The sequence below is a fragment of the Rhodnius prolixus genome, unplaced genomic scaffold (genome assembly GCF_049639745.1).
Source record: "Rhodnius prolixus isolate KJV_2025 unplaced genomic scaffold, Rpr scaffold_10, whole genome shotgun sequence".
NCBI lineage: Eukaryota > Metazoa > Arthropoda > Insecta > Hemiptera > Reduviidae > Rhodnius > Rhodnius prolixus.
The window spans coordinates 26074147-26098408 of NW_027411615.1; the positions used below are offsets into that span (position 1 = coordinate 26074147).

A 24262-nucleotide genomic window follows, 5' to 3' on the forward strand; every position below is an offset into this window, starting at 1 on the left:
CTTTTTTATTATCGTACCACAAAATAAACATTGGATATCAGAACTTGGACGACCGCATATGCACGCTTTCAACAAAAGGCGGTCGTGTATACATCCCCCTTTTAACAACGGACTTTTTGAATAATTAATTGACATTTTAACAAATAACAACAGAAACTGCTCACAAAATGAAAAAAAAAACTTTATTTTTAAACTTATCATCTGTTTTGGACATGCTACTAGGCAACTAATTTAACTTTTTTTGTTTCTCAGGAAATCATAAACTTTTTAATTTTTCTGACAACTGATAAAGAAATTTTAGCGAACTTGTCAAAATTTCTATTTTGATTTTTCAAAGAAAAATCAACTTTGAGATCCTATGACTCCACTAATAGTTTCTAAAATAAGTGGTCTCTTACGAAATTGTGAAAATAATTCTCACAAAAATAGAACTGTTTGATCTATTCCTTCATTATTGTTTACAAAAACTTCTAATAGATATCTTAACTCACCAGTCATTGAAAAATTACAGGTTTTTTTTTTAACATTTGTAACCAAATTTCGGTTTCTACCAAGGATTCAGAATTTTTTAGCAAATCCCAGCTTTTCTTATATTTGTGAATGGTAAACCAACCATGTTTGGTACGTGCAGACATTATTTTAGAAAATTAGTTCCTACAAAACATTCCCTCTGGAATAATTAATGAATTAAATAGTTTACTTACACACTTCTTAATTTATTGGTCAAAAATATTCATTATTTTCAAGCACTAATTAAAATTTTCGGCTTAAAGGAGGATTCTCATCCATACACAACACACAATAGTGAAACTAATTACATAGCAAATTGAAGATTTCAGATTTCAAAACAGTTATTAAAAATAAAGAAGATTCTCTTTTAAACTTTAGATTTTTGTTCATTATAAATACAAAAAGAAGAGATTTTTCTAATGTTGGTAGTAGGCGTTCTTTTAAGGGTAAACAATTTGTTGCATGTTAACGTTAAAAAAATCCCTTAAGTGAACTTTAGAAAGAAAAAAAGACATTAGGCTGCGCCAAATTATTCTATTTAATGATAATATATGTTGAAACAATTACACTGCAAAGATTCTTGCTTTGTTTTACAAAAATATATTACAAATAAATTAGACTGTACAATAGCAAATTCACAAACAAATAATTCACTAATAAATTACTTGAAAAAACACAGAAAAAAAAATCAAAGAAAATATTTTAGATCGTAATGACTGGTTAAATAAATAAATGAAGCAGTGATAAATTATATGAAGAAACCTATTGATTTCATTCAATTTCTTACTTATTTTTCTAGTTACTTTTGTGAGAAAACCTTTTTTTAAAAAAACATTTAAACGTTTTAAAGCAGAACGCGTACCATAGTCATAATATTGCAAGTGCTTTAGATCAGTCATAATGAGAGAATGGAAACTCCAAGATGACAATCCGATGTAATTTAAGTGCTTTCTATTTGGTTATTACCTATCAAGTACTTCCACCTGTTAGTTCAATAATAAATTTTTAACAGAAAATATCCAAAATTATTCATTGCTTCATTAGTAACTTATTAACAAGAAAAAACTTCTTTTAAAGAAAACTTCTGTTAAAAAGAAAAATTATTGTACAATTATATAAAATATTTCTAATAAATTATTTAACATAATTATTCAATTTTTTTTTTTTTTAATTTTTCTTTTGAATTTAAAGTAATGAATTACAAAAATAAAGAAATAAATAAATAAAATTTAAAGGCATTAAATATCACAACAGGTGTTCAGATATCTGATTACAATATTCTAGGTAATTGTACAAAAGCTGCACTTGACCAGTTCAAACGGGCTTCCTGAAACAATAAAGAAATACAAACATTGCAACGGTATTAGTTTTCTAATTTCTTTCAAATATTTTATAAGAATCAATGTTAATGATTTTTGTTTTGCTTAGACTTATAGTTGCCTATTATAAAGAAAAAACAACACTTTTTTTTGAGGATCATGAAGTCATCTAAAAAAGAAGTAAGGCTACCACATCAGGAAATTCAGCCGCTTTTATGTTGAAAATAAAAAGACTTAGCCCGTCACACAACATAGCGAGAATTTCCGTTCGAGATAAAAATGATGAATTTTATTAATCTCTTTTGGTTACTGATTACTTTGCCAGAGAAGAAATAGAAATTATTGCCAATTTTAGCCTACTTATTTTGTATTTATTTTTAGTTTTCGACCTAGTGATTAGGTCAACTACAAGGGTTGTAAAACATAACTGTAGGAAAATGTTATATATGAATTTAATATAATTTAAAGTGTCTCCTTTCCAGCAACACAAACATTTAAACAACACCCATACACAACAATACTGGAAACGAATTACATAGCAAAAAGAAGATTTCAGATTTAAAAACAGTTATTAAATACTTTTGACACAGCAATACTCAAGTGAGAAGAATTCTCGTATATTCTACTACTCGTTAAACAAACATTCACTACCATAAATAACCAAATGTCCGTCAATAGTTCAACTTTTGATTTTATTTATTTACTTTTATTTTTTAGTAATAACTTTATTGAAATTTACACCTACAGTCGCGATTGCCCCAGCAAAAGAAGAACATGTGACATGAGAGGTGTTACCATCCATTAGTAGCTCTGCATAAAAATCATTTTCCAATATACCAAACTACTTTATGTTTTGCAAACATAAGTTTTGCTTTATTTCAAAAATCTTAGGTTTAAATAATATTGTTCATGGCCTCTCCGTAATAAGAGCTACGCTGAGACCACAGAAGGTACAGACGAGGGTTATTTTCTTGGTGATCCAAGCGTTCTGGGATCCACTCAAGGATGCTAAGAGAGGTGGCCCAATTCCACAATACTAAGAGAAATGGTAAGTTTTAAGATTAGGAATTAAGACAAGTAACGAATGCTGATTTCAGAAATTCAATGTAAAAAGTACAGTCACCTTTACTTCTAAATACGAGGCAAAATTAAAAAATTACAATGGGTTGAATGAACAATGTATATTATTGATTTTGCCCTTCACTGGAAGCTGTAAAAATACATTGTTATTACCACTACTGATTGCAGCTTTGCATCCATCATTTTTCAATTTCACAATAATCGCTATTTCAAGTGTAAGTGAACACAAATACATCCAATACAATACAATACATTGTTAGTAAAGACTAGAGAACTGAATACAAATAATACAAGTTTATAACAAAAAAGTAACGGGCAGTAAATTTTATGAAAGATATTTAGGAGGGCTACACAGTGAAGGCTGCAATAAGATTCAATAAACACAAAGTATATTTCAGTTGGTTACTTTTAGGAAATTCACATGAAACTGGTACCACATCTTCCTACGCATTATTACCTTTGTGAACTGAAACATTCACTTACTCTTACATGAATAAATTCACCAGACATCATCCATTTTGCAAACTGTACTGATCTTCGCACATAATTTTTCTAACAAATAAAAAGTAAAAAAATCACGAAATTCTAACTGTGGATCTCCCGCTAACAAATCCGAGCTACATAACCACTAAACCAACATCCGCCCTAAAAGAGTTGAGTACTTAGTGCCTTGCTTTCCCCGTAAAAAGAAAATGGTCTAGTCTCTTCTCCAGGGATCTTGGCGTTGAGTGAATTCCGGTCAAACACAAATTACACTCAATAATACAACACTCACGACAACACACACAGAGCCTGCAGAGGGATTTGAGGGTTTAGAGCACTCATCGTATTCTCACAGAATGAAACACGACAACATTCCATGTACAAATACCTACACTAATTGGAATAATACCATATTACATTTTTTGAGAATTTAGCTTTATTTAAATAATTCCCTGTTCAATTTATAGTCAGACTAAGAGCTACCATTTACTAAATTTGATTATGATATTGCAATAATGAATAAAACCTATTTTTTGAATAATGTAAAGAATTAGCGCTAAGAGATCCACGCGTAAATCCCTTAGGAACTTCTACAACTCTTTGGCCGGTAATAGAGTGAGCGTTATCTGTAAGAGAAAGATCTCCAGAAAGAGGTTAGCAGTGCGTGGAGAAATATCCAGATACCAATGACCTAGAGGTTGAAATTCAAAATCAAAATTGCTCTTCTGGTGTGGTTTTGTTCAGAATAACTCATCATTAGATCTCTGAAGAGGTTGGTTGTTGGTTTACCAAAACTTAACATAAAAATATATATTTTTAAATTATTTATTCTAAATAATTATTTTTAATTACATGAATAAAAAATAAACTACATCAATCCAATAGTATTTATTTAGGGCAATGACACTTTTTTCGGATGCCACTAGAGATTTTTACTTTTATTATTGAAGTTTAATTAATTTTGGTACATGTGTTAAAAAAGTAATATCCTTGCTACGTATTCAGTAATTATATTAATTTTAGTCCAACTTTTGTTACGTTATTTTGTCAAAGATTTGTTTATTCACTTACAATGATAATTGTGTGGATCACATGTTATAAAGGGGAAAAATTGTTTAAACTCAACTCTGCTTACACACTGGCAATCTAAACAAATAATTCATCGATTATACTTAACTATGACTTTATTTTACAAAATGAACGGCAAAGAAAAATTGTTTTGCATCGTAAACGTATAAAAGATTAAAATGAAATAATAATCATTAAAAAAAAAACGAAAGATAAATATTATTAATAAAGTTTGCAACCTGCCCGGCCACTGTGCCTGCTTGTCAGTCAGAGGTACATAGACGACTCCCATTAAAGGTGTTCTTGTCACTTCTCCACTCTCGGACTTGTCGATCTGTTCCAACCGTTGGTCACCATTAGCAGGACCTATAGGCACAATAAGACGACCTCCAGGTGCCAGCTGATCAACCAACTGAAAGCAATTTTTGCGAAATTAAGGATCTCCATAATATTTATGCATATTATCTATATAGTATTCACATTAATAGTGCAAGAGACTTTTAAATTTGTAATAGGAAGAAAAACGTGATTATGTTTTATTTCTACCTAACCCCTTTACAACTGAATATTTTCAAGAGTTCTATTGTTAATGGCTAAGCTACCTCAAAACAGAAAGTTCGAACTGCATATCAGTTTAATTATCCTTAAGGAATCTTGAAATATTATCGAGATAAAGGCATTTCTTATGCCTTTGGATCGTCACAACAAATATTTGTTTTTCTCAGAAGAGGTAGGTTAGATAAGTGTTTCTCTAACATAGTTACCACACACCACGGGATGGATAGAGCGACAATATTTCCGAAAAAAATTCGAACTATGAATTTCCCTTTCACTTGCAAGTTTTTTTAAATGTTTGTGCACGTTAGTCTATACAAAATGTGTAAAAGAAAAATTGACTTTATATAATTTTATTCCCAAATTGGTGTTGGAACTAGAGAAGCACTTTGAAACATAGATTCAAATATTTTTGTTAAGTTTAATTTCTTTAAAACCAAAATACATGGCAATACAAAAAACTTGTAAAATATTTTATAAATATGAAAATCGCTTACAGCTTGCGGGAGTACAGGAGAAGCTGCACCAACATGAATTGCATTGTAAGGAGCATCATCGGGGAAACCCATTCTTCCATCTCCAACTGCATGAAATGAGTTATTAAGAATAAACCAAAATGATATGCATGTACGATAATGATCATCATTGATACTACTTAAAAATTTCCCCAGTTTAAACGTAATTAAAAATCTAGTGCAAACTTTCTCTTACTAAAACTAACTTTTACGGAACATTTTCAATTCTTATCAAAATTTTACAGTTTGTGCCTGGACATTATTCTGAAAACACATCATAGGAAAGCTACATCCTTGGTGCGGTAGGAAATACTTGTTATCGAAAAATTTTCACGATTTCAAGACTTTCCTTTCCTTTAGGAAGACAAGGCACAAATAATTAGATCCAATTATTCTTTTTTCAATTTTTGCTTTTGAAAGCCAAATGTAACTGCATTTAACGTTAACAACTTATACTTCAAAAATGTCTTTAACACTGGCATCTTACCTATTAGTTTTAAATTTCCTGCATCAAGTAATTCTGGATGATCAGATTTGACATTGTTTATTGAATAATCTACAAGTTCTTTGATATGATCAATTCCAACCGCTCTACCAGAAGGGCCTACCATTAAAGCCATACATACTGTCAGATAACCTGATCCTGAACCGACATCCAGAGCCCTGGATCCTGGTTTTAGTCGATCTTTTAGCAATTCCAGAGCGTGTGCATGCTGAAATTGAACAGCTTTCAGAAAAATTGCATACATTCACAAATAATTAGGTAAATGAGAGCTAAAAAAAAAAAGTTTAGTGGCAAAAATTTGCCATGGCATTCTTACCATGTGAGGTGCACTAATTGTCACACCATATCCAATTCCTTGAGGAACATCCATATAAGGGTTATGATTTACATATTTGGCTCTATCAACGTTAGTCATAACTGATTCTACTTCATCACTCCGAATAATTGAATTTTCTGCAATTAGTTTTAATATAAATAACATAATTGAATAAACATTTAATTGAATTATCATAATTGATCTTTAAATTTTTTATTTTACGGTGTACAAAACCATATTACTTCGTAAATTTTTAACAAGCTCAACGTTAGTTTTGCCGTGGGATCTCCAAGCCATTGTAATGTCAAGAAGGAAGGTAGCAAAAAGAAATATGACCAATAATATTATCTTTAGGCTACTTTGAATTGATAGCATACACGTCCTGAAATAGAATAATATGTGAGTAACAAATAGAATGAAGTGACAAATGAATCAGTATTTTTTGTGGAACTTAGTGAAATGCACAGATATTTCCTCAGAGAGGGAAAAAAAACTAGAGTGATTATTAAAATTAGCTATTTAAGAAGCAATAGCTTATGAAGTAAATGCATTTCATTTTTATTAAATATAATCACATTAACCTTGAACTGCCATTTCTGCAATGACTGGAGATACAAAAAAAAGTACCGGACGATAAATAATTGACAATTCTACTTTACACTAATTACCACAAGCTTTAAGATTTAGGAGTTAAAAATTAATTAAAATCGAATCATTTTAATAAGTACACTCTTTCCCTATTTATAAACCTACGTACCGGCTGGGACTGCACCGTAAGTCAGCTGTTATCCAGTTGATTAACTTGGCCATTGAATTACCTAGATATTATAAATATAATAATTTTTTTCTCGTAGAAAGATGATTATTGAAAATTTTAATTATAATTGAAAGTTTACAATACAAAACGCACAATCACTTAACTTTTTAATCCAAATAACCTAAATAGGTAAGACTATTGCGTAGAAAAATCCGCCTAAAATGATTTGAACTTGGAGTAAAACTAACTGAAGGTTATTTTGTTTTACTAATAACCCTTATCTTATTAAACTTAAGACGTGCAGTGGTCATCAGATTTAAAAATAGTTTCCCCATCTGATTTGCAGTTTTTCTACAACCGAAATCGACGTTTCATTCATCTGTTAATCGCAGTATCTTCAAGTTTTGTATAATATCTTACATCTTTAAATCATGCGTTCTTTTAACAAATACGCGAAGCTAATAGCACAAAATAATTTATTTTGTTAATTAAGTAATTTTTATTTTTGGTAGTACAAATGCTATATAAATATGTATTTTATGATTTGTACTCTACTAATTCCGAAACAGTATGTTTGTAAAAAAGAAAATTGTTTCAAATTCAGACTTCTTCGGATCATCAGAATTCAATTTCTTTTTTGCAGGCTGTTTCAGGAACTATGTATTACCAGTTTTTTTATTTTTGTGGATAGCTGGAATATTCTGTTTGTGGTTTTGGACAAATTCTTCTTTGTTTTAAAAATATTTATGTTTTTAAGGCCAGTCTAAAAACAATAGATTTTTGTAAATTCTTATCTTTACTAAGAGTACATTCTGTGAAACAGTACAAACATGCATCTCCCAATTTTCTGAATAATAAATACGATTTAGCCTACTAAAACCAAAGAAGCAATTGAATTTAACCACCCAATATATTTTCCTTACGTGATATTTCCAAATTAGACAGCACCTGTGACAAATCAAAGTCCAAAGCATTGATAAATAATTGTCCGCAAGATTGATATACACTAGGGCATGGTTACATGGTTTGGGGAATACTTTGTTGCCAGTAAAAAGCTCCTCTATTGCCTAGAAGCAAGATTCAATGATTCCCACATTCTAGGCCATTTTAATTATACATAGGACGCAACTGAATGCATAGAAGGACCGGAATGAACGATATTTGCTTGCAGGAAGTGTAATTAGGGGAAAAGTAAGGCAGACTCTTCGGGAAAAAGCCTTCAACAAAGTGTATAATAAAAATAATAATTAAATGATTCCCACATTCTAGGCGATTTTAATAATACATAAGGCGCAACTGAATGCATAGAAAGACGGAATGAACGATATTTGCTTGCATGAAGTGTAATTAGGGGAAAAGTAAGGCAGACTCTTCGGGAAAAAGCCTTCAACAAAGAGTATAATAAAAATACGGAAGTAAGAAAACTCCTTCTGGAGGACAATCCGAAGGCTAAATCTTATATAATTATGATAAAAAAAAGAAGCTCTCACTGGATCAAAATAAACCAATGCTCCAAATCAAATGTAAATTATGCTCCTTTTCCAGTTTTCCAAGAATAAGCGGACAAGTAGCAGAAGATATTAGTGATTCTTCGCCGCATTTGCGGCCGAATGTCAGAAACCCCTTAATAACCTTGATTGATAAAATGCTGTTATAACATGCTTCTTGTTTGTCACGAGCAAAAGTGCCACTTTATTGGATAAATAATTAAATTGTTAGTTTTCTTTGAATTTTTGCACTAGTTTTTAACATAGATTTTAATAAGTAAATTGAATAAGAAAAGTCCTGTTAGTATTTCTCACCAGACATATAATTTTTATTAATTAATTTTTTTCTACCTCATTGCATTTTTTGTTCCATATAATTAGTACTATTTGGAAATAAAAATTAATTTAAATCTTAAAAAAGAGAGTCAAAGCGACGAAATAAATTTGATCAACATGTCAAAAAATTTATAAAAAATAAATTGATATACCTGTGAACTGTAATCATTTGGAATTAAATAGATGTATTGTATGATTGTTTTAAATGTCTGCTCTCGCTGCCATTAACAGAGCAATGTCTAAGTAGAAGCATTGAACTTGTATTGAGTTCGTTAAGATCAAGATAAAAGAAATCCATGAGCCAAATAAATCCATTGAAGGATTGTTTTTGGTAGACATAATAACTAGATAATGGAATTGGCACTATAATATTACAAGGAAATTATAATCATTTTAGGTCATTGCTCACCATCTTTTTAGACAGAACATATTTCTAGCAACATTAAAGTTGAACAAAAAGAGCTTCTAAAACTCTTGCAGCTTTTACAAGCAAATTATATGAGCATTTATTTTCTTATAAATATTTTAAATTCTTTTCCGAATTGATTCAACTTCTTTTAAATTTGTTTCAGTTGTTTATCTTCAAGTTGTGAAACTTCAACAGTGGTGTACTTTTTGCAATGTAATTGTAAGTTGTGCCGTGGAGAAATTTATTCCCAGGATGTAAAGAAATGTTACTTTCTTCCTCTGACTGTTGACACGGCCCCCTTGAACACCTAAGAAAAGGATTAAAGAATGGAGAAGCACTGGGGCGGTACAGAAGGATACCTCCGGGCTCTAATAGATCCTAAAGTCCTCTATTAGTCCAGCAGGGCGCATTTGGAAAAAGGATCTTTGGGAGAATTCTTTCCTTGGGAGGGTCGAAGTTGTAGGATGTGTTATTATACATACAGGTTCATGCGTTCTTGGCTAATATATAATGAATACAAAATTTGAATTGACTAATTTATAAAATCAAGTAATTAAGGATGTTATTGAATGAAATCTTAGTAGCTGTTACTCCAGCATCATCCAAATGTAACATCAAATTTGATCTATCTCTATTTTAATTTTTTTGCTAGGTTGGCTTTAAGTAAACCATTAGACCTCATAAAGTCACACTTAAAAATTGACAGCTGTATTTACTATGGCCTGCTTAGAACACTTGGACCCTCACTTAATCTGAGGCAGTCCATAGTAAATTAGGATTGTTTTTAAAATTGTATTTATCTATGTATCTTTTTTAATTATTAAAATAACAAATCCAGTATTTTACCGGGACGTGAGAGAATTTTCATCCAAACAAAATAGAAAGACACAAAGTTTTGTCCATAAATTTAAGATGTATTTATTTTAGGCAATAAAATTATGTTTTTATCTTGAAATATATGATCGTTTGTTAAAGACAGCTATGATTTTTCTGCGATTTTCCCTTTTGTGAAAGACACTCCGTTGTCTTGAAATTATCCAGAAAATGCTTATGAGACTTGATCATAATTTTGGAACTTTTCCCAATTAAAAAATTTTTGAGAAAACAGAAGAGGAGCAGTCTGTCGGTGCTAGATTCAAAGAATACGCAGAATAAGGGAATTGGATATTGTTAAATTCATTTTATCTCTTCCCGCATTTTCAAAGCTCATAATGCATGAACATTATTATGATGAAAGATTAGTCCCTTCATTCCTATAAAACCTGAACTATTGTTGAGAATTGTTCACCTGCTCAAAGCACCTTTCAGTATCGAATTTACTGTTTGAAGGATATTGTTTTTTTCTTAGTTACCTTGGTATATGCTTCATCCGATTAAAATGGAAATTAATTTGATAAGAATTATATAATTATCAAAATATGCAAGTCTTATTTCGACCTCGAACTTTTTTTGTTTATAAAAATATAATATTCCAAAAAGTAATAATCACAACAGAAGTCTTAACAAAAAATCGAGTCGCTTAAACCCCTCTTTCCCTTCTTAAGCCGTGTATATGTCCTTTTTTGTTTTTAATTATGAGTTGTGTCAACATCTGAGGCCTGGAGCCTTTTCTGTTACAATTGAAGATGTTGATATTGTCGAGCATCGTAATGCGAACCATATTTTTTTTAAAATAATTACTTTCGCCGTCTAGCCTAAAGTGCCCGTTGTTTGAAAAAAGGATAGAAAGTTATCATTGTTATTTTTCTTCTTTCCTAGTTCATACATCGTTTGTTATGAGTCAAAACAACATCTTTTAAAAACTCTTACGAAATTTTCTCATAAACAATAATAGAAAATTAGTAGCCTACAAATGAATGAAGATTTCCATTAATTAAGATGGTGATGAAAAAAATAGAAGCAGAAAAAGAATACCATGCTCTGCCTTCCTCTGTCACTCATTAAGACTCGTTGCTATAAAAAAGTGCCGAAGAACAGAGTAGACTGCCCTTGAACTTGATTATTCATTGAATTAATTTATTTGTATAATTCGGAACGTCATTTCCATAATTATCTTATTTTTTAGTTGTGCTACCAGTATTAACAATATTCAACTTAAAAAAAAAAAAAATATTTATTTACTATTTAATTATTTTTTATTTATAAACAGAAGGACGTGATAAAGTATCTAAAGAAGAAGGTCCTTACACGCGGGGAGGGAGAGATGAACTTGAAATGAATGGTCGCAGCGGCCGGATAAAAGCTACAGCAGTATTACCGCTTTAGTCAGTCGTTAGTGCACTTATCAACTTTCTTTAAAAAAGTTAAGTAATAAGCGTGCAGTTTCTTTACGATATTAAGTAATCAGTATAATGCTTCATATATGTTTAATTTTCGTTATATTTATTATTGATTTATCTTATCAAACAATCTCCATAAATCCTAATCAAAATGATGATTCCCGGCTGACAGTTGTAAGTTATTAATCTTATTAATTATTACTGTTATGGCTATTCCTATACTGTATTCATTAAAGTCAGATGTGATAACTGTTTCAATACATTCGCATCAATTAGCACAAAACATTTGTTTTATTTTTGAATTAGTTTTTTTTTTAACAAACTGGAACAGTGAAATAGCTGTTGATAATGTATATCCTAAACCTCTCATTCATGGTTTGGTAATGTAAAAAAAACAAACAAACTGGTGAGCTCTTACAATACACGTTTTTCTTTTGATTGTAAATTTTGCACTTAATTTCTCAAAACTCTGCCATTCAAATTTTCATCTAACTTCAAATGTTTTATTTTATTTTTTATTATTTTGCATTAATATGGGTTTATGTTCTTCATTATTTGTACTAAATCAGTACTTTTGAGGAAAGATTGATATTCCAGCTCCGAGAACTCTCTATAAAATAAAGTTTCTTGAAAAAAATTTCAGAGAAGGTATTGAAAAACTAATCGATCAAAAGATTTAAACTTCTGAACTAACGACATTCATCGCTACACTTCTTTAAAATGGCCCCTTTAGAGGGAAGTGGGTTCACCCTCTATCTCTAATCTCACAAAATGAATTTGATTGGAAAATGTTTGTAACTTTCTGAACAAGTGGTTTTTACAAAAAAAAATTGGGCTTATTTGTTGGAGTACTTTTTGAGAAAATCGGGGAAAACTGGCAAAAAAAAAGTTTTGTGAAATCCACACTTCAGCTCATGCAAATGTTTTTCTAACTTGAAATTTGTTCAGCTTTCGATAATACTTTACAGGTATCAGAATTTTGAAATTACACATTGAGAGAAGCTTAACTTTCCAGCTGAAGAGCCCTGCAAAAAATTCCAGGAAAAATGTTTCACACACAAGTTGAATGAATGCAATCTGAATACGAGTTTAAAAAAAATTCTTTGTTGCGTACATCGGTTGACCGATTTTGACCTCTATCACATCCGCTAGACGCGATAGAGGCTTCTTAGTCGAAATATCAAAGAAAAACCATCAGACCTCAAAAGTTGTATTTCAGGCAGATAACTCAGTTGCAAACCTACAAGATTTGAATATCTCAGAAACTCTACTGAAATTGTTCTGTGGTGGACAATTTTCGGTAAGGTACGGTAATTATTAGACGATATTTCTATTCTATCTTCCAAAAACCTTGTGAAAGCATATGGTCATTTTAAAACTTTGAGAAAAAGAAATAAATCAAAGAATTTAAAGAGAAGCAACAACAACAAATACTTATAGAAAATGAAGATTTGTATTCTTTACACTTTTTGCCCCATTAAATCACTTGGTAGACATGAATATTTGGCTTATTCTCTTAAAACGTCTTTTAATATTCTGAGAGATAAAAATACGCGTAACGTTGCTGTCTATGAATAAGTTCACTGAAGCTAAAAGAGCTTTTTTCCCTTGATTTTCACCCTGAGAATATTGATAATTAAGCGCATTTACTGTTAAATATGTTCTGTTGAATTATTTTGAACTGTTAAAACAAGTTTTCAAACAAATTTGCAGAAATAGGTACAAAAGTCTATGAATTATTTCATTACCATAGCAAAAAACCCTAAGTCTGCAGTCGAAATCAAATAACTGACATAAAAGCTCAATAATGGTCCACTGAATTAAAAAAAAAAGAAGTCTAAATATGTTTTAATTACCTACATTAAATTTTAGGCATTTATTTATTAGGGCAAAATGTGAGCTCTCTTGGTGCATTTCGTCCTCTCCTTTGCGTCCACCACCGGATGGATGTCTGGAGATTCCATAGAAATGGAAAATTAAACAAAAACCCTGTCTAACCTGAACTCTTATACTAAAATCATGCACACTGCACTGTTGACTTTGCGAAATAGCAAAGAACAATAGCATTGTATAACTGAGAGAGTAAATGGTTATTTCACCATCAATTCAGAGCTTAGCTGCTCATAAATCTTGACAAAAATCTCATTGGATGAGAATAGACAACTGATTATCTTTATTTTCCCAAATTTATATCTACAATCTTGCATTTCGATTACTTATGAAGCAATATTATTAACAATATAATTACTGCTGCTAGATAACGAATAGAAACACAGAAATTCACGTTCGTCATGTTTTTATTTTTCTCTTAGTTTGAACATTTTTTCGAAATTATTCATCAATAAAAGTAGAAATTAAAACAGCCATCGCCAATAATTTTGAAGAAATAATGACTAATTTTTAAAAAAAATGTAATTAGAATATTTTTAGATAATTTAATTAATTGCAAATGATTTACCTAGTAGTTGTCGCAATTTTGTTTTTCTTTGAAGTCACAAGGCTATCATATTTATATAATAATAAAACTGATACTGTCAGTATACACTGATTGGACTATTGCTTATTTACTTCAGAATAGAATGTTCTTTTAGAGGAACCCATAATAATTACGTTTATTTCTCATATTAAGAAAGGTCTTATAAATGTTCAAGATAAAACAGGGTTAAAAAACCCTGAATCACGTTCTGTTTATTAACATTATGACTGTTTTTTGGGGACTAGGGAAACAAAGTTATCTGAAAATATTGTTAAAAAAATAATTATGAATAGAATGGGGTATTTAGAAAACTTTCTACTGCTTGCATCCTAGTTCCATGATGTTGCATACAAATGGGTAGTCACGTTTGTGTATATTATATGTCGTCGATATTGAGATAACATTCAAACACATAATATACAAAACACTACGTTATGGATTCTTATTTTTTAAACATAATCTCTTTTCTTTCTCTCTTTTCAACGCATTTTAATATTATCACAATCGTGTTGTATTAATAATTTAGGAGATTAGAATCATGTTTCCAAAAACCAGTATTAAAATTCAAGAGCAGTGACCGATAAATGTTTTTTTTCGATCGTTTATAAATAGCTTAATAAAAAGCTTCTTCTTCTTTTATTTTTTTTTAAGGATGTGAGTTATTCAAATTTCAATTCTTGACCCTACGATAATCTATAGTATTGTTAATTTAATTATTTTTTAAATAAAATAAAATATCAGAAAGTGGTATTCATTAACAGTAATAAGATTGTCTTACAATTTTTTGACTTGTCACTTGATACAAGTTAGAGGTTTTGGGTTGATTCTCCGACGTTAATCTTATCTAGTATTATTTTAAATATTTTTATAATCCTTACTTATTCTCTAATTCGTACAGTATATTGCCGATATTCTATTTGAACGAATAAATTCAAGATGTAATGAGTGTGACATTTTCTAGATGTGCACTTTGATCTTCCTTTTTGTACCTACGTCTTGAAAAATCTTTGAAGTGATTAAACTCTTTAATTATATTTAATTAAGCGCTAGTAGAAGCCATATTTGAAAGAATGGAAACAAAAAAAGAAGGTGACAACGAGTTAAAATAAACGAATTATAAATATTTATCTAATTGGTGTTGATATCTTTTGTTTGTGGGATTTTTACACAAATATTGGGCCAATGTCACATCTTATCCATGTTCTTGACTCAGTTTTGATTACCATTCTCATAAAACAAAATCGCTTTTATTTGTTTGTTTAAAGAATAATCTATCACAAGTCTTAAAAATCTTCCATGAAAGATCTATATCGGTTTTAAGTATTTCATCGGTTCTTAGAAATCATGCTAAATTGTTTGGTCTCCAAAACAGTTCAAACGAATTATATTTAAATTTCCTCTGTTACAGAACCCAGTCCTATCGCTTTCATTTGAAGAATTTTACTTAAGTAAGTTACTTTTTGTTTGTTTTTTGAGAAAGTGTTTCATAACGTTAATGTTTCACCACCTGAAACACATTTAAATTATTTCAAGAAAGTAATACTACAACTAGAAATCTTAGTGAGTGTGAAAGTAACTTAATGGAACTTATTTCTGAGTTTGTTGGTATATGCTGGCAAAGAGCTGCATCGATTTTCTTTAGGCAACATATGTATTATAGTTATCTTCCTTAATATAACTATCAGTATAACTAATTCTATTTGATACCCTCCACCTCAACACAGGATCTGCAAACGCTATTACATTATTTAAAGCACAACACAAATCTCTTTTGGTTTTGTGGTTGCCTAGAAAAATCTTCACTTACAGAGCCTGGGAGGTTACACCAGAACTTATCTCTGTTGATATAAGGGAATACTTAGTTTGCAAGCTCTTCAAAAAGGGAGTCAGGCTGCTCACGACTTTCTAAATGTTCTAGCATCAAGAATAAGGTGAAGATAATGCCTCTCTCCAAGTCTTTAGTTTGCCATGACATTCCCAATTAATTTTGAGCTGGTAACGTATGAACTCAACTATAATATACCGTCCTTCAACTTCTGACGGAAAGGATTAACGTGAATTTAAAATTAAAAATATTAAATGAATTTCCGAAAATGTTTTGCTAATTATTATTATTTATATTTTGGTGGGTTTGTTGTGTAGGTTTACAAGTTTTTAGATTTAAAAAAATACTTTTTATTGTATCATAAAAATGCAAAATATTTAGCCTTATGAAACTAAAAAAAAAAGAAAATGATCAAAACGTTGCGATAAAACATATTTTCGTTAGTCTGAACTTCACACCAAGATATACTTCAACGGCAGATGTGTGCATTAATTCGTTTCGGTAAATGCAATGGAATCAAGAAATAGAAATATTGAAGCAAAAGCATTGATTTGTTTCTTAGTTTCTATCTGCTGAAGGGAAGAGATTTCAGAAATGCCCTCGGCTTTGAGCTATTTGGTATTCACAATAGTAGTAATTCGTTTGAAGTCCACTTTCATTTTTTATTAATTATTATTCTTCTTATATTACCTTTTTTTAATAATTATTATTTACATTTGGATTGAAGCTGAAAGAAACAGAGGTTTTAATTTAAGTTTTATAGAAAAAAAATGTAGCAATTTGAAATCAATGATTTCTCTTTAGTTGACCATTCAAAACAAATCCAGGTTTTCCCGTATTTGTTATTATTATTATTTTCATTCTATTAAGATAATCGAATCCTTTAGCCAATTCGCAACACCAATCGCATGATTGACCAGAACAACCACACTGACAAGAAGTCACCTTGACCGTCACCGTAATGTCCTTCAGATTGTTTATAAAATGAGCAGCTCTCATTGGTATTTACTTGTACATAAATGCTAAATTATTTCTCTTACAAAATTTATTAGTATTTATAGTTCTTACCATAGTCAAACACGTTTATTTATTTTTGGTAGTAATAAATAAATAAATTTTTGAAAAAGAAACAAGTGCTCGTCTGCAACGAGTGCCTAATTTGTACTTTTAATTAATACTCTGATGAGAATGACTTAAATAACATTTTAACCCGCTACAAGAGTGTCCAGTGTATTTTCTTCCGAGTTTTACGCTCTAATTCAGTCTTTATTTCCTTGAATGTTTTGTTACCCTGTTAATGATTATATTGCTTATTGCTTTTTGCACAGCTACTCAATTAAATGTTACGAAACACCTTTAGTGTTGTCTTCAAACAAATTTTAATTGTATGTTTTAGCATATGCCCGTCATTTCCTTTAACATCGTGCCAAGAGTAGCTATTAATTTCTTTTGTTGTATTCAGGTTGATATTTAAGTAATTAATATTCAACCGAAGTTTAAAATTTAGAAGCATTATATTTATTTTCATAAACTTGATAATTCGTTCCTTAAAATTTGTTAGATCTAACGAATGCATAAATGTTCCAAAGTAGTTCTAATTGTGTATGTTAGTTTTTGTTTTGCAAAAAGTTCAATTGCAAATATCTTCTTTAATATTAAAAGATAATTATAAAGAATAAAGTTTGTGATTTCATTGAGACTCGTAAAATATGTCAATCTACTTCAAGAAATTCCTCCCTCATTGAACTTCTGGCGATGTACTAAATCAAATACTTTCGTAGCTTGCCGCACTTATTTAGAGTATCAAGTTGGTTGAAATTAAGTATATATTGCATGTTGATAGATTTTGAAATGAAAGTGCTCGTTAAAGCATGAATTTTCACTTATTTTATAAACTTTCTGTTTAAAAACCTTCTGTTTATTTGTTTTAGTTTTGTAAAAGGAGCTTCGGTTAAAAAAGTTTGCATCAACTAAGTAGCAACCAATTTTGAACAAAATCTGCTTCACTTTTTTCTTTTTTTTTTTGCTTTTTATTCAATATTTTTGTGTTACATTAAGCGATACTTCTCATTGGGGACGATGCAGTTAAGGCAAATAGATACCAAGATTGTTTTTAGGATCCTCTTAGTTCACTAATATCTTCGCTCGATGAATATTTAAATAGTCAAATGGCTTCGTGATTATTAAAAGTTCCCGTTGATTTCATTATTTCATTGCATGTTGATAGAGCTAAAAAAAAAAAAAAAAGCTGAAAGAGGATGATCTTTTACCATTAATAATTTGAACCAATTATACAAATAACATGAAGATTATAGCTAGCTGGAAGAAGAAATGATTCCCTCACGTCACTAAGTAGGATCTGGGAAAAAACTAAGTGACTGACGTAAACAACCTGCTAATAATGGGCGGTTAGTGGTTTTTTCAAGCGAAAGAATACCGGCCAGTGAAACTTGGTAATTTACCTTCTATCAATTGGTTCCAGTTACATTGGATAATCCCGACAATGTAATATAACAAGAATTTAAGTATTCTATCACCCAACAAACGTTATTTTGCTCTGAGTTACTTTCACTCTTTCAGTAATTACTTCCTCTTAAACTTTTTAATTGAGCCCTAGAAAATAATTCAGTAGTTTTCTTCGCAGTTGGATGTTATGTGCAGTTAGTAATCTTAGAAATGAATGCATGATGTCTTTGAACTTCAAACATACATTTGTAGTAAAAGTTGGATTCTAAACTTAATCTCTATACTTGCAAGATTAGGATTTAATGCAAGCGTATGTACTATAAATTAAAATAAAATTGTATTTCATTTCATTTTACAGACTAGATCCAGGTTTATGGGGATTAACAGTTAAGCATTTTCAGTTGACTTGTAAAAACTATGAATTGATATGTTTAAATCATAGAGATTAACTTTTTCCCCACTACATTTAGAAATGAACACCATCTACTTACTGGTTCACGTTCAAGGCTGTAACAAATTATTAGTTACCACCAACTTTAACACTGAGATGTATTAAAGAACATTAGATTGAAATTGATCCATTATGTAGGCCACTCCTCACTGCTGTCCAATTAGCCCTTTTTAATCTATCTCCTCTGAAATGCAGAAGAATTAAACAATTATTATTTATGTTGTTTAGAAAAGACAAGTTAACTAATATTTTTGTCACTTATATTTCACATTATGTACTCTGGGTTTTAATTTTAACGAAATTATATATTTTAAAGAATCCAATATACATTTATTTCAGAAGAATACACAGACTTTGTCCATATTAGCAGCATCTTGTAAACAACAAATCCGACACCATCAAAACTATAAATAAAAACATTCAAAAAATAAAAACATTATCCGCAGTGATAACACTCAATAATTTGGATGTTTAAGGATTTAATCCAAACTTTTTTTTTTTTTACAAGCTTTACCGTGCCAGGGTGAACCGGATAATAGCCTTCAAAAAAACAACTAGAAATCCTGAATCTAGATTAGTCTGAAAGTGCTCACGATCTATAAAAAGAAGACGTTAAACTAAAGAACGATTTTAGTCAATTAATTAGGTCCTTCTTAAAAGTGACTGCAATTAATATATTATTATTTGTTTAAATATTACTCTCTTACTAAATAGACTTGTTGGTAAATATTGTTCTTTTTTCATCATTTTTTTCTAGAAAAATAGATATATGGAGATTCTTGGAGGAATTAGAAGACCCAAAGACATTTTGAGCGCAACAGTCCAAGAATAACTAAGGCTTATAAGTCGGACACTTGTATAGGCTGAGAACGGCACGGTTCCTACTACGACGTCTGGTACGTTTCCTTTTTGGAGGAAATAGTAACAGTTCATCAGGGCTCTTGATACCCTATATAACACTTAAAACACATACGTCAAAATGCTAGAAAGTAGAGAACCATGGTACTCAAGATACAGTCTTTTCTCTTTTCAATAAAGTGGTTTTTGTCCTTGTGTCATGTTTTAATGACTGATCACAAACATTCGAATATAAATAGGCCATGCGACTTTTTCACATTTCTCCATTAGAATAAGTCTAATCTTCTGTTTCTTGGTGATAAGTTCTGTTTATACATTCAATTCTCTTAACAAACGCTTAAGCTAGTCAAAAATATTAATTTAATTTTTGTTTAAATAATAAATGTTATTTATTTTTACTGGCTAATACCAAATATCTCATCTGTAGCACAACTACTTTTTAAAATCAGTATCTGGATGAATTTCCCAACAAAAAATGTAGTTCTGAAAATAGGGAGTGTAATCGCTGGGTAACTTCTCCCCTCAATTAGTTAGTTCGATGTCAGTTGTCATTGTTACTTGTAGCGTGTCTAGCGCTGGTGTAACTTTACAAATAAAAAAAAAAAAAAGTTCTGAAAAAAGTTTGAAAACAAAATTGCACATCAGGTTTTCTTATTTTCCTCAAATCTGGCAATTTAAACCTATATAATTACATATTCATTAATAGGATCTAATCTACAGCAGTATTGTTTTTATTTTTTTTAGAAAAAGCAATTCTATTAAAAATAAGATAACTTACATATTTTATCAACCCTTAACATAACCCCTTCATTGTCACACTAAATGCACCAAATAGGCAGTTTTACAATGACCCCAGATTATTTCTTATTTTTCTCTCATGAATTAGCCGATGTAACTTGAATTTTTATGATGATATGTATTATATTGTACAAATCAGTTAGTTTTCTAGCCCATAGTTGTATTTGTTTGTCAAAATTATTTAATAACTATAAGGAACATTTGGAAAACTATTTTACTGTAGTGTATATTATAATAATTTATGAAAAGAAATCATAATACACGTTCATGTGTTAATAGAACAATTTAATTGTGCAGACACGAAATAATCTGTTGTATTGAATTGCAATGTTTATGTCATAATAGAAATTGTTTATTCCTTTTTGTTTATATTTGTTTAGTATTCTAGTAATGGGAGTTTAAAGTGATATACGAGTTATAGAAATTTTATTTGGTCAGGGACAGAAATTTATACATCTCTGTAGGTTTTTAACTATTCTGTACATGCAAGAAATTCTCAACTTTATAGTTTTTCTTAAGAATATAGAAATGAGTCACTTTTTTCCCGTTAAATATTTAATCTCATGTTCCGTACGAACTCTAAACAACAAAACTGTGAAGTAAAACGGTGTCCAAAATAAATTATTACCGGATATAAAAAAGCAAAATATAAATTATTAAACAATTCACATCGAATTCAAAACCCCACAATTATTTGAAAATAAATCAAAATTTCTACTCATAGAGAATTTAATAACTATCACTTTTAATAACTTTATTCCTACTACAAGTAAATCTTATAACTGATGCTTGATTGACACTCATTGGTTGCTTCTTCTTCATTAACATTCAATATTTCTTTAAATATTGTGCTGAACTCCTATGACAAAGCCATTGTGATAAAATAACAGACCAACAAACAAAAATCGGCTGACTTTTCGATAAATGAGTGAATTTGTGACATCTGAATTAGAATAACATTGCTACTACCGTCTAATTCTATGGTTAAGACTGTCTGGAATAATTAAAGATTGTGTGCAAAGCTCTTAGAGGCTGGCCCACATTTCATTTGTAAATATAAATAAATAATAAAAGTTAAGAGCTTAGTATTAATTTAAATTTCCTTCTTAAACTATTTATAAATGTATTCAAACTTGAAACTCTTAAAAATCTTGCAGATCCACCGAATAAAATTTTACTTCTAACAAAAAAAAAAAAGGGTTAAGTTCATTCAATGGGCCTCACACAATGGTGTCATCAGGTGTCTCTAAAAAGAACGTGAAATCTGCTAGTGTTTTCATGTTATCAACATCTAATGTAGTCCTCCACAGAAGCCATTCACCTCTTACCCCACCTATCACGCAAACTGTCGAATAAACTGCTTGAAAATAAAACTAAAAATATAGGTGGGAGGCAGCGACTTGCGTAAAATATATTTGCAAGTAGCACTTAAATCCGTCTGCAAACAAGTGTTTCAAGAGTCTTAACAGTTTTTAGTAAAAATCGGCAAGAAATCATAGTCAACAAGTGATTATGGCTACAGATTTACGAATCTCTCCCTCCTTCTCTAGTATATGATAACTCCTTACTTAGTTAACTTATATACGAAGTTGGTGTAAAAGTTTAAATTTTCACTTCCAATCCCAATCATTATAAGAGAATAAAATTTCTGTCTGAAGGATTGAACTTAATCAAGTTTGACTTGATTCTCAGCTATTACAAATTTTATAATCGGTTTTAAGTTTGTCTTCAAAAACACTTTATTTCGCTGAAGGCTAGGCCATATTGAGGACTTATTTACACTTGGACAAAAGAATTTTTAAGAAATATTGTGGGCTAGAACGCCTTTTTTTTATGAGTATACCAACAGCCCAGTGCCATTTAAGCTTAATCTCGGGTTCTCCAAAAACAGCAAGTTACCTAAAAAAATTCTAAACTTATTTTGTTTCCCCAAAAGCAACTATCACCAATCATTTTACATTTTCTCACTACTGAGAGAGGAAATATTGCTAACTTGCACGAGTTTAAACCGAAAATATATCCTCTTAATAGAACAAGTGTTCTTTATGTTAAAATATGTGATATTAATGTGAACTGTGTCTCATAACTCAAAAAGCCAAAAATGGAAGTAGCACTTAATTGATTTATGGAACCACAGGGGACTGAACAATGAGTTGATTTTCAGTTTCATAAGATTTTCTTCTATCCTCGTTCTATCATTAACATTCGATTAACAGTTGATTGATAAGGGCGTGGTCGATGGCCTGTGAAGTAAACTACATTCCACTAGCTATTCGGTCCAAAAAAATGTAACGATTTATTTTATTATATTCTTTTTACATCCAACATTTACATTTTATTTTTTGTTGTCATTTAATCATTTTATTCGTCACAATGTAGGGACATGACGAAAGTTTTTATTTTTTTTTTTTATTCTTTGTCTTATGGTAGAGTGAGACCCTCGACCAAACTCTGTTGTTTACGTAAAATGAAGTAAGTCTGGTGGAAAAAGCTAATAAAACTCTATTTTCAAACAAACTAAATGAAAAAAATATACACACCCTTACAATTACAGTTAAATGAAATTCTGCTTGTATTGAAAAGAATTTTGTTTTCAACTGTAGTTGTTTCATTTCAAGAATCAACAATTTTGTCCTGAACAACTTGAAAGACTCCTGAAGTTAGTCACCATCCTTCAAAACTCGTAGTAAAAACTTTTCAAAAATGTTTCAAAAAATAAAATATTAAGAAAAAACCTTATTCAAAAACTATTGATTTGTTTACCAAAAAAAGAAAAAAGTTAGCTCACCTAGATCTTGCATATCTCATTTTAGTAATTAAAATTTATTGGTTTTTATTGAAAGCGCTATAATTTTTGACTATGGTAGTCATTAGAAAGTTCCAGTAGTTTAACTTGTTATATTGAACAATTTGCAACAACCTTGCACTACTAATAATTTCTTCAACAAACACTTTTAACTTAAAAAGCATTCTGATTATTTAAGAAAATTAATTTTAATTTGAGTGTTATTGACTTTCTTCAAAATTATGTTTTTCTGTTTTTAGTAACAATAATTTTCTTAACTTAAGAAACTATTGTCAGAGGAGAGTGGCAATCAAACACAATACCCAATGTCAAAAGTATAAGAATCCATAATAAATCAATTATAAATCACACTCTGATTAATTCCAATTAAAAAAGCTATTTAATAATTAAAAGAGGTGAACTAGTTATTCTTTTTTGTTTACCTTGGTTATGACGAAAAAAATCTTGAGAAGTATTTCAATTATAACTTTTGTATTTTTTGTAAGTTTTTTTTTTTTTTCTATTGTTTCATCAAGACCCATTGACCTGTTTTAGCGTTGAATTAATTTAAATATTTATTCGTCTTATTTAAAATTTTAAATTATTAAACAGATTATAATTTATATCTTCTATTTTTAACGCTTTTATTTATATAAAATGCCAAGAACATCCATGAGATGTTAACAGTGACAAGGCTGGGTACTTACCCAGTTGAAGTTTACCTCCAAGGTAAGCTTCATGTTCCACCATCTTCTGTGACAAATGTTTATTTAAACTCCATTTATGGAATGGTTGTGACTTGTAATGTAAATTAAAGTCGAATTAACAATTACAAATAAAGTTCACTATTCATCATAAAAAAAGAGGAAGATTAAAGAAGCATTGAAATCATATCAATTTGAAGCTTTTTGTTCTACAATAATAGAAAATCTGGTGAGACCCTCTTGTACTGTAGTTTCCGATGTTCTAGATGATATTTTTTTC

At 30.0% G+C, this 24262-nt stretch overlaps 2 protein-coding genes and 2 long non-coding RNA genes across 8 annotated transcripts in view; 2 read left to right on the forward strand and 2 right to left on the reverse strand.

The window, feature by feature from the left end:
* Positions 1-1024: 1024 nt before the first annotated feature.
* LOC141456648 (protein-L-isoaspartate(D-aspartate) O-methyltransferase-like) lies at positions 1025-8098 on the reverse strand. Of its 4 annotated transcripts, none has more exons than XR_012459906.1 (8): positions 7109-8098; positions 6594-6733; positions 6352-6488; positions 6018-6243; positions 5513-5598; positions 4700-4872; positions 4464-4538; positions 1025-1837 (listed from the first exon to the last, which is right to left on the reverse strand). XR_012459906.1 is itself a non-coding variant. In XM_074132781.1 (7 exons), exons 1-7 carry the CDS (start codon positions 7159-7161, stop codon positions 1825-1827), a joined length of 828 nt encoding a protein of 275 aa, XP_073988882.1. In that variant the 5' UTR covers positions 7162-8098; the 3' UTR covers positions 1025-1824. The 4 variants fall into 4 exon arrangements, 2 of the variants coding, with proteins under 2 accessions (XP_073988882.1, XP_073988880.1); XR_012459907.1 differs by having other exon boundaries at positions 6933-7148; XM_074132781.1 differs by lacking the exon at positions 4464-4538.
* A 3447-nt stretch (positions 8099-11545) lies between these two features.
* Positions 11546-24262, forward strand: part of LOC141456647 (lipase 3-like) — a 29033-nt gene continuing 16316 nt past the window's right edge. The window contains exon 1 of one of the 2 annotated variants that reach the window (XM_074132778.1): positions 11546-11793. In XM_074132778.1, the coding sequence (XP_073988879.1) occupies positions 11692-11793 (102 nt within the window). In that variant the 5' untranslated portion in view covers positions 11546-11691. The remainder of the gene's footprint in view (positions 11794-24262) is intronic. The other variant, XM_074132777.1, reaches the window with a different exon arrangement.
* On the forward strand, positions 11802-16545 carry LOC141456649 (uncharacterized). Its single transcript, XR_012459908.1, has 3 exons — positions 11802-12924; positions 15504-15543; positions 16014-16545. It is a non-coding gene; the product is annotated as an uncharacterized lncRNA (long non-coding RNA).
* On the reverse strand, positions 17931-23619 carry LOC141457323 (uncharacterized). Its single transcript, XR_012460311.1, has 3 exons — positions 23034-23619; positions 18878-19021; positions 17931-18149 (listed from the first exon to the last, which is right to left on the reverse strand). It is a non-coding gene; the product is annotated as an uncharacterized lncRNA (long non-coding RNA).